This window comes from Acinonyx jubatus, chromosome B4, assembly GCF_027475565.1.
Source record: "Acinonyx jubatus isolate Ajub_Pintada_27869175 chromosome B4, VMU_Ajub_asm_v1.0, whole genome shotgun sequence".
Lineage (NCBI taxonomy): Eukaryota > Metazoa > Chordata > Mammalia > Carnivora > Felidae > Acinonyx > Acinonyx jubatus.
Window position 1 is genome coordinate 139,332,736 of NC_069387.1, and position 16,484 is coordinate 139,349,219.

General features: G+C 50.1%; 1 protein-coding gene across 2 annotated transcripts; it reads right to left on the bottom strand.

Annotated features, from left to right (window-relative positions):
• Positions 1–371: 371 nt before the first annotated feature.
• ODF3B (outer dense fiber of sperm tails 3B) lies at positions 372–5,418 on the bottom strand. Of its 2 annotated transcripts, XM_027070344.2 has the most exons (7): positions 5,200–5,413; positions 4,686–4,832; positions 4,307–4,510; positions 3,923–4,027; positions 3,676–3,797; positions 3,423–3,566; positions 372–3,303 (listed from the first exon to the last, which is right to left on the bottom strand). In XM_027070344.2, exons 1-7 carry the CDS (start codon positions 5,279–5,281, stop codon positions 3,223–3,225), a joined length of 885 nt encoding a protein of 294 aa, XP_026926145.1. In that variant the 5' UTR covers positions 5,282–5,413; the 3' UTR covers positions 372–3,222. The 2 variants fall into 2 exon arrangements, with proteins under 2 accessions (XP_026926145.1, XP_026926144.1); XM_027070343.2 differs by having other exon boundaries at positions 372–3,566; positions 5,200–5,418.
• Between the last annotated feature and the right edge of the window lie 11,066 nt (positions 5,419–16,484).

Here is a 16,484-nt window from a genome sequence, read left to right on the forward strand (position 1 = left end):
GTGCTCCCCAGGACTCTTGCCAGCTGCTGGGTGTGACTAGGGAATACTTCAAGCCCACCACTGGAGGGGATGGGCTGTCCACCATCTTCTGAGGATGGAGGGGGTGGTGACGCAGAGGGGTCTGGAGCTTTTTCGGAGATGTGGCGTGTGAGAAGTGAGATGATTCATTTTCAGAAACACCAAATAAAAGTTGTGCTGTCTACTTAAGAATAGGTTTATAACCTATTGGAAATATGTATGAACCTCCCCCCCCCCCCCCCCCCCCGCCGGAGTCCCAAACCCTTAGGCACTTCACTTCCTGGTTCTTCCCCTCTCCTTTTGCGGCCTTATTTTCTTGGGCTTTGCAGTTAGCGTGCACTAAAGAACTGAAGTCTGCCTCACCTCAGGGAATGTACATTTGTTCCAACCAGACTCCTTTGTGCCTTCCGTGGGCAGAGGCGACCTCTGGGGAAGGCTGTAACCTCTGTAGTACTCACCAATGAAGAACAAGGGGAGGGACTTCACGCTAGGAGATAAATTGCCTGCCGTAACCGCCCTGAGTGTGCCTGTCCCTTAGACACCGCTCTTGCAAGAACGTTGATTAGAGCCTGGCTTCACTGTGCTCTGAGTCTCTGTGTCCTTCCTTCGAGTGGGTCGGTGGGCTTATTTCTCACAGGGGTATACTGACTCTTGGGTCAGTCATGAGGGTTTAGAGACCCTGAATGTTGAGGATCAAGTCCCCTGTTGTACCTGCAACGGGCTTGGTGGGTTGTGCATCAGTCAGGTCACCTTTCTGAGTTGGTGGTCAGGGATCTTGTGATGGTACGCTGACCCTGGGGTCTATTCAGATCACCAGTGATTGGGGGAAGTCTCATGGTCTCCTGATGAGAGGACCCTGACTGTGTGGGTCAGAGGTCAGGGGTCTTTAACATGCAGGAAGTAGACCTGGAGTCTGAGGTCGGGTTACCTGTGATGACTAGCAGGGTGTCGATGGAGACTGACACTCACTCTGGCTTCATACAGGAGTCCGTCCACAGGAACCAGCTTCTTGCCCTGACCCATAGGACTGCGCCCACTCCCTCCAGCAGCCCTTACATCCGGCCAGACTACCCTGCATCAGGACTTCCAGGGACCCCCTTCACTGACCCTGATCACGGATTCATCAGCAACCATGACAGGTGTCCAAGACCATGACCAGAAACTTCTGAACAATTCTGGTAATTCCTCATTAATGACTGGTCTGACCCATCAGGTATAATGACCAATGTCCTGTGGCCCATTAAGGATTGATCAGAGAGCCCAATGGTGATTATTATCAAGTCCCTATTAATGACTCCAATCAAGGTTTCACTGATGATGTGACCAAAGTTCAATGACCATCAGTGACCCATAAATAACTTTGTTCAATATCCTCATTAGTGACCCTGATCAATGACCTATCAGTGATTCTTCAGAGATTCTGGCCAATATTACCATCAAGAACCTAGATCAATGACCAGTGGCCCACCTGTACCTGCTCTTAACTCTGGATGAGGGTGAATCCAGGAATAGACTCCAGTTTATTGGCGGGGCTTCCTCCCCGGCCCCACCCCTCCCTGCCCCACCAGGGTACCTCAAACCACATCCGTTGGTCATTGGTACCTGCTGGGCAGGGATGCTGAGTACACCTGCACACCTACTCCTCCTCTACCTCCACCATTCTCTCTCACTTTCCCTGGTTAGGGCTTCAGCTGGAGTTAAGCATTTAGTAAGTGGTTGTATGTGCAGCTGGTGGAGAGGGAATGGAAAAGAAATTGTTTTGATTTGGTATGGGGAGTGACGAGGAGGAGGCTAGTACCTACCCCTAGGAGCACAAGTCTGGGGAACCAAGAGAGAGGAGTACCCAGCTCTTCCCTTGGGAGTCCTGAGTGGGGTACCCAAGGGGGAGCTGGAGAACTTGGTCCTGTTATGGGGGGCTGATGGGGTGGGGGGAACCTAAATTCCATCCTGGGGGTGAGAAGCCTGGACCCCATCTTTGGGGGACTTTGTCTAGGTCAGGCTTGAAGTTGGAGATTGCCTGTATGCTGCTAACTGACCTCTTTGAGGTCAGACGTTCTGGTCTGGAGAGGAGGCATCTTCTAACCTTGTAGCCTATAGCCAGCCGGGTAGGTACCAGGTCCAGGCTGACCTTGTCACCCACTCCCCTTGTAGAATTTTGTTCATGAGTTGCGGGCAGAAGGCCTCTGGCAGCTCCAGCTGCTGCCCAGACTTGGCCGGGGCCTGGGTCAGCACCACTTTCTTCTTCAGATCTATGCCTCCCAGTGGCATGGCCACTAGCACGGCCTCTAGGCATGGAATACGGTGGTGATGTAGCCATCACGGGGGTGGGGGGGGCGTGGTGTTCTCACAGCGGTGGGTTATCTTGAGGTCACTGACAGTGCTGGGGCACTGTCCCCAGGACAGTTGTGGCGTCCCCAGGGGAAAGCGGTCTCGGGCTGACCTCAGGGTTAGGGGTGCCCAGAAGTTCCCACGCACCGATTTGCGCGCCCTGCACACTCCCCTCCACAGCGCACACGAAGCCCCGCAGGTCCCCCTAGCTCAGGGGGCTTTCGTCTCTCTTCAGGCGGGTCAGACCCGGGAGTTGCTTGAGCTCCCTCCCCCTGAAAGGTCACCAGGCGCCCCTGGGCCGTGGGTCCCTAGGACGCCATCGCTCCGAGCCTGCGGGGTGCGAGACCGCCGGAACCTGCGGCCGCCCTGTGTCCGGGTCTCTGCAGCAGGTGCACCTGTCCCGACCCTGGTCCCGGTCTCTCCCTCTCATGTCCGCCCCCTCTGTACCGTGTCTGTGGTGCCCGTGTGCGTGTCTCCGTGTCTGGCTCCTACTCGGCGGCCTCACAGCCTGACCCCGGCCTGTACCTGTCCGGTACGGCGGCCCTCACCCATCCTGCTCCAGACTCCAGGCGGGTGCGGTTTGCCGTCCGGCGGCCACAGGACGGCGGGTGGGCGGGGCCTCCCGGACAGGCGGACTCTCGGCCAATGGTCGCCCCAGGCCCTTCTGTCTCGGCCAATCAGGAAGGCCTGCGGGCGCGCGCCTTCCGGGACTTCCCGGGCCGGTCCGCCCACGGAGCTCCGGGGACCCGTGGACCCCAGCGTCCCGCCGCGCACGCCCCGCGCCCCGCGCGCCCGCCGCGAACACACAGGGGCGGACACGCTGCTGGCTCAGGAGGCTTTAAGCAAAAGTTTGTGGGGCCACGCCCGCCCAGCGGGTCAGTCATCCGCGTAGGTCAGGACCCGGGCCAGGTGGTCCGAATGCCGGATCCCGAAGCTCCAGCCGCCGGGCTTGCGGTGCTGCGGACCCAGGAGACGGCGCTGACCTCGCGGGGCCAGGCGTCCAGCTCCGCGCCGGGGAACCCCGGGACTCCGACCCTCCTCCCCTCTCCCCTGACCCTTGACCCGGGACTCCAGACCCCTTGGTCCACGTTGTAGGCTGCGGGTCCCGGATTCAGGGTGTTGTCCTGGGGGAGTGAATTCCGCGCCAGCATCGAGAACTGGGGGGCCCGAGGCTTGTAGATCCCAGTGTTCACCACGTGGTAGGCGCAGGGACCCGGGGTCTGTGGGAGGGCAGCGGGGGCGCACTGGCCTTCACCTCTTGCTTCCTGACCCTCTGTGGCCCGCCGGGTGCACCCCGCGCTGCGCCGTGTCCCGCAGCCCCTCTCCCACCTTGCTGAGGTCCTCGAAGCAGCTGCCCACTGCGCTGCGGCCATAGATGGAGTAAGTTGGGGCCGAGACTTTACCGATGACACGCGGACCCAAGAGCGAGGGCACAGTGTAGGCCCCGGGGCCTGGGGAGGAGCCAGCAAGGGGTGGGGTCTGGGGCGGGGGTGAGTCTTCCTGGCCAGGCCAGGGTCTCCCCGCCGTGGACCGATAGGAAGGTCCACGGTGCTGGAATAGGCCTTTCTGGTCTCACCTGGGGTCTGCGGCTCCGCGTGGATGCCCCAGTTTCGGGGGGCGATGGTGTGCCGAGGCGCACTGGGGTACGTCGCGTTCCCAGCTCGTTCTGGGAAGTACTTGCCTGCGGGGCGGACCGGGTGTGTGGGCCGGGACCGGGACCGGGACCGGGTTGGGGGCCTGGTGGGGACCCGGGTTGGGGGTCCTGGGACTGAGGTGAATCCGAGCCACGGTTTGTCAAAGCCCGGTGGGGCTTGGGGTTGAGATCCAGATGTGGAGGTACCGATTTTGGAGTGTTAGGGTACACGGGGAGGGGGCGTCGGGGCACAGGTAGGGGGTTCCCGGGTGGGCCTTCCCGGAGGCGGCTCTGCCCTGGGGAGCCCGGGGTCCCAGGGGTCCTGACCGGGTCCCGGAGTGAGGAAGGACGCTGCGTGGCGCGGACGGCCGTAGATGGAGTAGGCGGGGGTGCCGTCGGGGCCGCGCACGGTCATACGAGCTGGAATCAGGTGGCCGGGCCCGGGGCCGCACGAAGTCTGCTGCGTGGGGAGGCGCGCGCCGAAGGAGAACGCCGGGGCGCGGGGCCGCGACGGGTCGTGCAGGATGTAGCCTGAAGGAGCGTCCCAGCGTCACCGCGGGCCCCCGCTGCTCCCCGCCCCGGGCACAGTGCACCGTATCCCTCCCTCCAACAGACTTCCCTCCCTTCCGCCCTGCAGCCGGGTTACGGCGTCCCCTTGCCGGCACAGGCCTCGGTAGCCCCTCCACCCCCCGCCCGACGCCGGTACCGGTGTTCGGTGGCAGCATGTACTTGGGCCCCGGGCCTCTGTAGAGCGCTGCGATGGGGCCGCGGGGCCGGTGCGGCCGCCAAGGGCCGACCCAGACGTCCGAGCCCATGGCGCGCGAGGGTGGGGTGAGCTTACGGCCCGCGGCACCTGTGGACAGAAGGTGGCGGCCCCGGCCCCTCCACCCAGGACTCGCGCCGAACGCGCCTCTCCGCTCCAGCTCCTCCCGACTCCGGGGGTGGGGCCCATCCTGTATCCCGGGCGCCGGGAAAACAAACCGGAGCTTTCCCGGCTCGGCGGGGGGCGGCGGGGGGCCGGGCCGGAGCTTCAAGCCCCCAAAGTGAGTCCAATAGGGGTGTGTGAGCGCGCCAAGTTTGGACTCAATCCTGGGGGGAAGGAATTCCCTGGGGTTCTGGGGGGCTGGGATATTTTAGGGGCATCCGGCCAAGACACTGGGGTGAGGAGGCGACGTGGGGAACCTGGTGCCCAGAGGGGGCTCCAGAGTTGATGCACTAACCTGCTCTCGTGGCTCCCGGCGGGGAAGGCAAGGTGGAGTGCCCGGATGCCTGCCCCCTCCCGGCCCGACTCTCAGACCCCATTGTGTCCAGGTTCCGCCTCCTGGCAACGGGGCTGACCGCCCCTTACCCCAACCTGGCTCCGCCCCCCGCAACCCAGCCCTGGAGGCTTCTCCGCGGAGTCGTCGCCGGTGCCGCCGCCCTGCAGGCAGGACCTTGCGGCAGAGCACTGGCCTGGCTCTTCGCTGGGCTTCAGTGCCCCCATTCCAGAAGTGTACGGCGCCCTGACAAATTCTCATTTAAAAACCACTGGATCAAAGAGAAACTCAAATGTGAAGTTACACGTTATGTAGAAAACATTGCAAAGGTAGATCCCTCATACCCAACTCTACAGGACATAGCTACAGCTGTGTTCAGTGGAAAACGTATAGCCTTAAATAACTCTATTTAGGCTATACGTTTTCATTATATTTTAAAGTTTATTTATTTTGAGAAAGAGTGCTATCAGGGGATGGGCAGAGAGAGAGGGAGAGAGAGAGAATCCCAAGCAGGCTCTGCACTGTCAATACAGAACCGATGTGGGGCTTGAACCCAAGAGCCCCGAGATCATGACCTGAGCTGAAACCAAGAGTCAGATGCTTAACTGACTGAGCCACCCAGGTGCCCCTAAATAACTTCATTATTAATGAAGGAAAAATTTTAGTAAAGAAACTTAGTGTTTATCTTACAAACAGAAAAAAAAAAAAAAAGCAATGAAGGAAATGAAAAGAATGTGTCCATTTTACCCAGCGCTGCCAGTCACCTGCCTACTCTCGGAAGGGGGCAGGGGATGAGAAGGAGTGCCCAGTGGTTTGTGGGAATTCTGGTCTTTGCCAAGGGAGCTCTGAGCCCAGTGTGGCTTGGAACGTGAGGCAAGCTGGGGATTGCTGGGAGCTGCGCGTCTGGGCCCTCCAGGGGGGACCTGAGGGCAGAAAGGGAGAGGCAGGTAGAGGGTGCATTGTCTAAAGAGAATTTTAAAATAACACTGAGGGTGTGCCAAATTGATCAGCCTTTTATTATCCTTATGAGACCAGCAATTCTAAAGAAGGTCAGAGAGAAGATACTCCTACCCCACAAATCTTTTGTTAGTGGTTTAAAAAGATACTGTGGTTACTGTTGCATTTTAATAGCATATATGTAAGTTTCAAGTTAGCAATTTTTATTGCCTTTATTAAATGTTGTATTCTGTATGGAAGTTAATGCAGACTCCCTCCAAGTTGTTCTTAGGGGACTCAGTGCCTCATGCTTGGACATTCGAAACGGCTTTTGGAGCTCAAGGGGCAATTGTGTCTCCTCTCCCCGAGGTGACACATATTTCTCCTTTTAAGCCTTAGATTTGAGATGAGCAATGAGACCAGAGTGATTGCAAGAAGGAAGAAGAAACAGAACTCAGTTTTCACACTTTTGCAATTCTGTGACCATTTGGAGTTTTTATTTGTGTTTAAGATTTTAAATAGTGAGGGACTCCTGGGTGGCTCAGTTGGTTGTGTCCGATTCTTGATTTCGGCTTAAATTGGTGAGTTCAAGTCTCGCATTGGCCCCGCTCTGACAGTGCGGAGACTGCTTGGGGTTCTCTCTCTCTCTCTCTCTCTCTCTCTCTCTCTCTCTCTCTCAAAAGAAATAAATAAATTTAAAAAATTAAAATACTGAGATAGGGCAAGGTGTACTATTTTTGTTTGGTTGGTACAAACTTTATTTTATATGTGAAGTATTTTACTGAATTAGAATATTTTAAAAACAAAAATATTTTAAAATTGCTCATTTTAATTGTTAATTAAAGAATGAGTCAATAAAATCATTATTGCTGCTTATTAGATGATAATTTCTGAAAAGCATGTTGCAGGATACCAGAGGGGGTGTTGACAGAAGATCCCCCATAAAATCAGACACACCAGGTTGGTCCACCCAGACGTGGGATCTGGGGTGCACTGAGCTGTGAGCTGTGGGCTTCCAGGGGCTCGCAGCAGCTTGGCCATCCAGGGCCAGCATTTGAGTGGGAACTGGGACCTGAGTGGGAAGTTCCAGGACTGGTGTGCACCCCTGTGCCCCAGGACTCCCCATCTGCCCAGGACTCTGCCTGGGCTCAGCCACCAGGTGCAGGAGCAGCGGCTGTAGAAAGACAGAAAGTCAGGGAAGGATGAGCTCCTAGAATGTGTGGGCAGAAAATGAGGGCTGGGGGCAGGACTAGGTTCCTGGGGTTAGTGGACAGTGATGGGACCTGGTTTTTCCTCGTTTGCCTTTGTTTCTTCAGCCAATGAATCATTTATTTCCCTCCTCCATGGAAATAGCCGAATTTCTACCCAAGATATAAGCGTGGTGCATCCAGCTGTAAGGAAAAAGCCAACCTATGCAGAAAGACACACAGCCAGAAGCAGAGCGCCCTGGATGCTTGTCTTATCCCAGAATGGGCTTGTCTTACCCACGCGATTCTGTGCCTTCCTGTATGATGACTTAACCAGTCCTTATTCATAGATATTTGGGTTGGTTCTGCAGCTTAAGATTGTGATCCCAGGTACTCTGAATTCTACTCAATTAATCTTCATAAGTTTACCCAAATAGTTCTTTAGGATAAACTTCCTAATGTGGGACTGCGGGGTCAAGGGGATGATGATTTGGCGAATGTTGCCTAATTGCCGTCCTCAGAAGTGCAGCCTCCCTAGAATGCTCGCCAGTGAGGGTGCTGACTGAGCCTCTTGCTTGCTGTTGTGTCTCCAGTGGGTCATAAATATTTGATGAATAAATAGATTAATTTATACTTTCTTCAATGAATTGTGTTTCTTTTTCTGTACACACTAACCAGTGAAGGTTAAGATCAACCTTTTAAATAATGAGAGCCAAATATATTCATAGAGCATGTATTATGTGTCAGGCACTATACTGAGTACTAATTTGCTGAAATTATTTTATTTAATCCTCACAGCAAAGTTGGAGTAAAGTGCTATTATTTATTCCAATTTTACAGATTAGGAAACTACATGAAGGCATGAAGGGCTACATGCTTAGAGAGTGGTGGAACTGAGATTCAGATCCAGACCATCTGGCTCTCACACTCTAGACCCTTAATGAATCACACTGCCTCTATACCTTGGCCAGTCTGATGTGAAAATAAGGTCTTGTTTTGTTGAGATTTGCATTTCATTGGTTCTTAGGAAGAATGAACATATTTCATGTATTTATTGGCCATATATATTTCGACAAACTGCCTGTTCATGTGTTTCTATCAAATTTTCTGTTGTTTTTTTTTTCATATTTTTCTTATTGATTTGTAAGACATTTATTTAAAATATTTTATTTTCTGATTTTTATGTAAACATTTTTTAAGGTTTATTTTTGAAAGAGAGAGAGAGAGACAGAGACAGAGCATGAGTGAGGGCGGGGTAGAGAGAGAAAGACACAGAATCTGAAGCAGGCTCCAGGCTCCGAACTGTCAGCACAGAGCCCAGTGCGGGGCTTGAACCCACAGACTGTGAGATCATGACCTGAGCTGAAGTCGGAAGCTTAACCACTGAGCCACCTGGGCTCCTCTAAAAGATTTTATTTTTAAGTAATCTCTACACCCAATGTGGGGCTCAAACTCACGACCCTGAGATCAACAGTTGCACGCTTCACCGACTGAGCCAGCCAGCACCCCAAGACATCTTTATGTTACATATTTAACTTTGGGGGTCATATGTTTTCCGGATTTGTAGTTTTTCTTTCTATTTTGTTATTGGTAATCTTTTGCTGTACAGAAAAAATATGTTTTTATATAGTCCAATATGTCAAACGTTTCCTTTTGGGCTTCTAGCTTTGGGGCCCAGCAGCTCAACACTGGAACACTGTTCTGTTGTTTATGCTAGCATACACACTCACACACACAAACCTATGATTTCAAAGTTTTCATCATTTGGAATTTATTCTGTGTGTAGTTTTTTTTTTAAATAACTTTATTTATTTATTTATTTATTTATTTATTTATTTATTTATTTATTTAATGTTTATTTTTAAGAGACCAAGGGAGCATGAGCAGGGGAGGGGCAGAGAGACACAGAATCGGAGGCAGCCTCTGGGCTCTGAGCTGACAGCACAGAGTCTGATGTGGGACTTGAATTTTTGAACTGTGAGATCATGACCTGAGCTGAAGTCAGATGCTTAACCATCTAAGCCACCCAGGCGTCCCTATTCTGTGTATAGTATGAGGGAAGAATATACTTTATTGTCCTGTCTTCCAATACCATTTTTCAAAAAAAACATCATTTCCTTGATTATTTGAATTGCTAACTTGATCATATACTAAACTCCCCTAGGTTTGTTTCTGGGCTCTAAATTCCTATCTGTCTATCCCTGCACCTACACTGGAATGTTTCGTTATGGGCTTCTAGTGTCTTTTGATTTCTGATAGGGCAAGTCCCTTCTGTTTTGGCTTCCTTTCCAAAATTACTTGGAACATTTTACACATTTTTTTTTTCCCTACGTGAATTTCTGAATGAGTTGAAATTGATTGAAATTGCATTGGCTGCATAGATTACTTTGCGGAGGATGGACTGGATTATGGTTTTGAGTTTACCAGTTTAGGAACAGGTTATATTTCTGTAGGTCCAGGTTGGATCTGTTGTGACTTTGAGTAAAGCAGTGATGATGGAGAGAGAAGGAGAGAGTGGTTGGAGATAGGTTTTGGTGCTAAAACTGACATGCTTTGTAATATATTGGATGTAAGCGATAAAGGAAAGGTGGGGATCACTCGTTGCTTCTGCTTTGATGGACCGAGCAGTGTGCCGCTTTCACTCCGTCCCCTCCCAGCACTAAACGCCTCCCCCCTTCTGTTTGCACCGACACTGCCCAGCCCCCCCTACACCTCCCCTTTGCCAGCTGGTGTGGTGCTAGGTTTTGTCCATAGGGGGTGCCGGAGGGACACCGCAAGGACTGGCCTAGAGAAGGGCCTTCATTCCTTGCGGCGCGCTGTTTGGTGCAGAGGCCAGGATCCGATGGCGGGAGGCGGGAGGCTGTCACCTGAGCAGCCCGCCTAGGCCAGCTGCGTCCTGCCTGCACCCTCTCAAGTTTCTGCACCGTGTGGCAGCTGCTCTTGCCCGCCAGCTCAGACTCTCGCCCTCTTTTCTTCTCCACCTGTGGAAGCCACACCCTCCAGAGAAGAGGAGCCTCACCCTCGTGGCAGGTGTGGGGCTCTTCCAGGTTCTGGGTTCTTCTCTCTGTCAGCCCTGGGTGTGCAGTTGGGAGCCTTGAACAACACGGGTGTGACCTGCACATCCCCTTATAGGCTGATGTTTTCAATAAATACAGTACAGTGTTGTAAATACTTTCTTATGACTTTCTGAGTAACATTGTAGCTTTATCGTAAGAATACAGTACATAATACATAAAACATTCAAGATGTGTGTTCCCCACTGTTTATGTCATCAGTACTAGGTAAATTTTGGGGGAATCAAACGTCACATGTGGATTTTTTCAGTGTGGGGGGGGTCCCTTGGAACAGTCTTCTGTCTACTTGAGGGGGAATCTCCTTTTCTTAGTTAACACTTCTTCATCGCATTTTCTTCCTGTTCGCATTACTGGTGTGGTTTTGAATCTTCTGACTGGAACTCAATTCACAGAAAATGGATAGAGAGGTCATTTCTGAGGTTAAGCTGATGGGGAGTGGGGCAGTTTGGGCGAGTGAATCAATCACGCTCGGTGCAGAAAACAGAAACCGCTCTCAAGTAGTTATGGCGGAAATGCATTTATTACAGGGGACACTACAAAATCTTCAGATGGGCTGGTGCGTGTGGATTGAGAGGTGGCCCCTTGAGTCTGAGAGACTTGGGGAGCCGTGATGGTGAGGCCAGGAACTTGGGGCCTTGTTGTCTCTCTCCTGCCAACCGCACCCCACCCTGCCCTGACAGCCATCGCTGTGGCATCGTGTGCCCAGAGACTGCATGGCCACCCTGCCTCCTGTGTCGTCCCACGAGCGTGCATTTGATGCAACCACTCCCCTCGGAAGTCCCACCGCAAGGGGGTCTGAAAAATGTGGTTTTTCAGCTTTTAGGTTCTGAAATACGGGAAAATGCATAGAAGCAGCTGATGACAATGGAAGTTGAATGCAACTGGCCGTATCCAGAAAGGTGGAAAGATCAAGTCTTGATTTGAGCGTCTGAGGTTCAAGATGGCTATTACACCCCTAGCCGAAGATGTTAACTGGGGAGACGCACGCACCTGGGGCTCAGTGGCGACGTCTAGCTTGGAAACGGGCCTGGAAAGCATCCTCAAGCCCTGGGAATGGATGGGATCCCTTAGAGCAGGGGCCACTAAGCCAGCCTGCCTCATCTACTGTTTTCTATGGTGGCTTTCATGCTGTAATAGCAAAGCGGAGTAGTTACCGGAGACCATATGACCTGCAGAGGCAAAAATAGTTATTACCTGGCTCTTTACAAAAGCAGACATTGTGAACCCCTGACGTAGAGCGGATGTGGGTGAAGGAAAGGAAAAGCACTGGATTCTCGGCCACTAGGGCAGTCCCAGGCTAGAGATTTGGCAGAAATGAGCACTCTGATACATAAATCACAAAGAAGCGACAGTCTCCTGGGCTTGGGTCTAAGGCCACATCTCAGCTATTCCATAAGCCATCAGGTGGTGTGACATTTGCTGAGCACAGCTTCTCAAGGTTCTGTGGTCCTCCTGGGTGATGGTTATGTTGGTAGAGCGATATTTTGCCATCTACAGTGAGAGCGGGTCAGATTGCAGGAAGACACGTCCATCCCCAACCACATTACAGTGACATAAACTCCCCCACAAGTACCTTACATGGCTGTCAAAGGTGCCATTTTCGACGAACATCATTAGATCGACATCACGGTTCCTGGGGCAATTTCTTCTTACGTTATCGGGCCATCTTGCTGTCCGGCCCACATTAGGCATCATTCATGTGGTAGCACAGCAACCATGTGACAGGAACTACACGACGGTCATTGCCATCCGCAAGGCTTGGGAGGGCCCACAACAGGCCCAGGCACACTTGTGGCTGGCAAGAAGGGGAGGAACCAGCAGCCAGTGAGGCACAAGGAAAACCAAGAGGAATGGCACAGTGAGGGCTGAGCTGAGAAAACATTTCAAGAAGCCTGCACTGGCCAGCTGTGTGATATTACTGAGACTGAGGAAGGCCAATTTCCCGAAGCTAGTGAAATGGAATCGTGGATGAGGAAGATAGCTAAACTCCTGAATAAAAAACACTGAGCACAGAGGAAGGACAGGTGCAATGCGCACAAGTATACGCTCGAAAACAACTCTGCGGCAAACCGAAATTTTCGAAGGTGATGGTCGCACAATAGAACAATGATGTCAGTCTCAAACTTGCAGTATCTGAACTACAGCAGAGAATGGTCATGGCTGAAATGTGAACAGGTGGCCTGGACCACCACGTAGAAAGCATAGGAAACAAAAGGAGATGGAAACCACGAGGAACAAAGATAAGCCTGTTGGAGGAGAGGCACAGATGTAGTGACTAGACGTGGGTGTTCCCAAAGGAGAAAAAGGAATGGGTGGCACAGAGGCCATACTTCAATGAAAAGTAGAAGAGAACTCTGCTCAGCTGGAGACAGACTCAAGTCTGGGAAGCAAAGAGATCCCTGAATCCCAGGGTGGCCTGCTAAGAAAACATAATGATCTGATTCTAAGAAAAGATGCCCTATAAGCTTCTGGGAAGAAAACCCAAATTACCTACAAAAAGAAAAGTCAGAATGGCATCAGGTCTGTCCTCTTCAACACCAGGCGCTGGAGAACGGTGGGATAGCAAGATCACGGTAGGAAAAGACACAGCCTGGAACCCATGGCCCAGTCGGAACAGCCTCCACCTGCCAGAGCACAGCACAGGGCTGGAATGTTCCAGAAGTCAGGGGCAGAGCATCCAGGTAGCAGTGAGGAAAATAGTAGGGAAAGATGAAAGACAAACGGCAGATACACCAGAACCAGACCCTGATACAGCGGCCAGGAAGAAACGTTGTTGAGCAAGGAATCTCTATCCCTATACAAGCACGCGCACACACACACGTCCGCAATTCACACATACACGTGTGCACACGCGCGTGCGCACACACACACACACACACACACACGGTGTGGGGGAGGTTCTAATAAAGATTCAACTGTTTCAGTAGAACAGATGCTTGGGAGAGGTAAAATCTTTCCAAACTTCTCATGGAGATGGGGAGACAGGGAGAGAAATGGGAGAGAGAAATTATTCTAGAGGTTTTATCTTGTGGAGGGATCTTGTTAGGAGAGCATATTAAACTTCTTGTTTGTGACCAGTGGTACAGTCATAAGTGTCTGAATTAAGAGAGCAGGGAAGGAAAATGAACAGCAGTGGAATAGAAAACTAGAGGAGAGTTTCCAAATGAAAAAGCAAGAAAACAGAGAATAGCAAAAACAAAAACCCCTGACCTCCCCCTCCATGGGGGTGATGGGAGGAGGGAAAAAACACAAAAATTAGAAACAAAATAAAATGTAAAGAATAAAACAAACGAATTCTTACACAAGCTGATGTGCTCCTGGGTGGGGGCCAGAGAAGGGAAGGGAGGACGCTACTCCTAGATCACACAGCCAGTTGTGCGTGTTGTGCACTTGTATAACGTGCATGTCTGTGGGAATATGTATGTTTCAAGTTATTTGAAATACATGTAAAGAAAACACATTTCTCAGCTGTTACTCCTTGATTTATTTATTAACTACTGGTTGTTGATAGCAGCTGTCAGCCTAGTGAACCCAACAGAATTTCTAAATTGTTGAGGCAGAAGTCTAGACATCCCTTCACTCTTTAGGAGGCTTTGTTGACAACAGACCCACCCTGACTGAGCCAGTCTGCCAAGACACAGCAAGGCCTTGGTTGATGTCCGTGTCCCATTGCTCGGTTCCTCCTACACACACCTTAGTTCTCTATATGCACACTGCTGGGGGCTGTCTCTACCCAAAACTTGTTCATCATGGCCAACATAAACTCTGTGCTCATTAAAAAAAAAAAAACTCCTTCTCTTCTCTCAGTCCCTGTTAACCCTAATCTACTTTCTGTCTCTATGAATTTGACTACTCCAGGTACCTCTTATAAGTGAAACACAGAATATTTGTCCTTTTGTGTCTGGCTTATTGCACTCAGCATAATGTTAATTATACATTATGGACATTTGGGCTGTTTCTTCCTCTTGGCTATTATGAATACTGCTGCTATGAGCATGTATGTACAAATGCTTATTTAAGGGTCTATTTTTAATTCTGTTAGGTATATGCCTAAAATTGGTGGGTCATACGGTAATTGTATGTTTAATTTTTTTTAGCAGGATTTTTTAAAAGTTTATTTATTTTGAGAGAGAGAGAGAGAGAGAGAGAGAGAGAGAGAGAGAGAGCATACATGAGCAGGGGAGGGACAGAGAGAATCCTGAGCAGGCTCCATACTGCCAGCACGGAGCCTGACGCGGGGCTCAAACTCATTAACTGTGAGATTATGACCTAGGCCAAAACCAAGATTTGGATGATTAACCGACTGAGCCACGCAGGAGCTCCTACTTTCTATCTCTTTAATTTGTAACCATCCTAGTGGATGTGAAGTGGTACCTCACTGCAGTCTTGATTAGCATTTCCCTAATGATGTTGAGCATCTTTTCATGTGCTTGCTGGTCATTTATGTATCTTCTTTAGAGCAATGCCTATTCAGGATCTTTGCCTATTAAAAAAAAATGGGTTGTTGGGCGCCTAGGTGGCTCAGTCGGTTAAGTGTCTGACTTCGGCTCAGGTCATAATCTCAAGGTTCGTGAGTTCGAGCCCCGCATCGGGGCTCTGTGCTGACAGCTCAGAGCCTGGAGCCTGCTTCAGATTCTATGTCTCCCTCTCTCTCTGAACCTCCCAGCTCACACTCTGTCTCTCAAAAATAAACATTAAAAATGGGTTGTTGTCTTTTTGTTGTTGAGTTGTAAGGGTACCTTATATATTCTGGATACTAGACCTTTATCAGAAATATGATTTGAAAATATTTTCTCCCATTCTGAAAGTTGTCACTTTTTTGATAATGTCCTTTGAACAAAAGCTTTATGTTTCACCGCAATCTAGTTTATCTATTTTTTTCTTATTTTGTTCATTTTTATTGCTGTCATATCTAAGAATCCATTGTTAAATCCAAGGTCATGAATGTTTATCCTTATGCTTTTCTTCTAAGAGTTTTATGGTTTTATCTAACTTAGATTGTTGTTCCATTTTAATTTTTTTTTTTTTTTTATACAGCATGAGGTAGGGGTCCAACTTATTCTTTTGCATGTGGATATCCAGCTATCCCGGCACCATTTATCAAGGAGACCATTCTCTCTCCATTGAAAAGCCCTTGCACCCTTGCCAAAAATCAACTGGTCATAGATGCATGGATTTATTTCTGGACTTTCACTTCTATTCCATTGGTCTATATGTCTGTCCTTGTGCCAATACCACACACTGTTTTGAATACTGTAGATTTGTACTAAGTTTGGAGTTGAGAAGTGTGAGGTCTTTAATTTTATTCTTTTCAAGATTGTTTTGGTTATTTGAGGCCTCTTGCAATTCCATATGAATCTGAGGGTTGGTTTTTCCATTTCTACAAAAGTGAGCATTGGAATTTTGATAGAGGTTGCATTGAATCTATAGGTCACTGTAGGTAGTATCGACATCTTTATTATTATTATTATTTTATTTTAGAGAGAGAGTGCATGCATGAGTTGGGGAGAGGGGCAGAGTGAGAGACAGAGAATCCCAAGCAGACCCCACACTCAAGTGTGGGGCCTGACATTGGGCTTGATCCCATGAACTGTGAGATCATGACCTAAGCTGAAATCAAGAATCAGATGCTTAACTGACTGAGACACCCAGGTGCCCTGGTAGTACTGACATCTTAGCAATAGTAAGTCCTCCAATCCATGAGTATGGGATGGCTTTCCATTTACTTAGGTCTTTAATTTCTTTCAGCAAAATGTTTGTAGTTTTCAGCATACAAGTCTTTCACCTCCTTGGTTAGATTTATTACCAAGTATTTAATTCTTTTATTTAAAAAAATTTTTTAAGTTATTTACTTTGAGTGACAGAGAGAGCAGAGGAGGGGGAGAGAGAGAGAGACAGAGAGAGAGAGACAGAGAGAATGCCAGAAGGCTCCATGCTGACAGTACGGAGCCCATCGTGGGGCTCAAACCCATGAACTGCGAGATCATGACCCAAGCTGAAACTAAGAGTCAGATGCTTAACCGACTAGCTGTTAGTTCAGAGGCTGAACTAC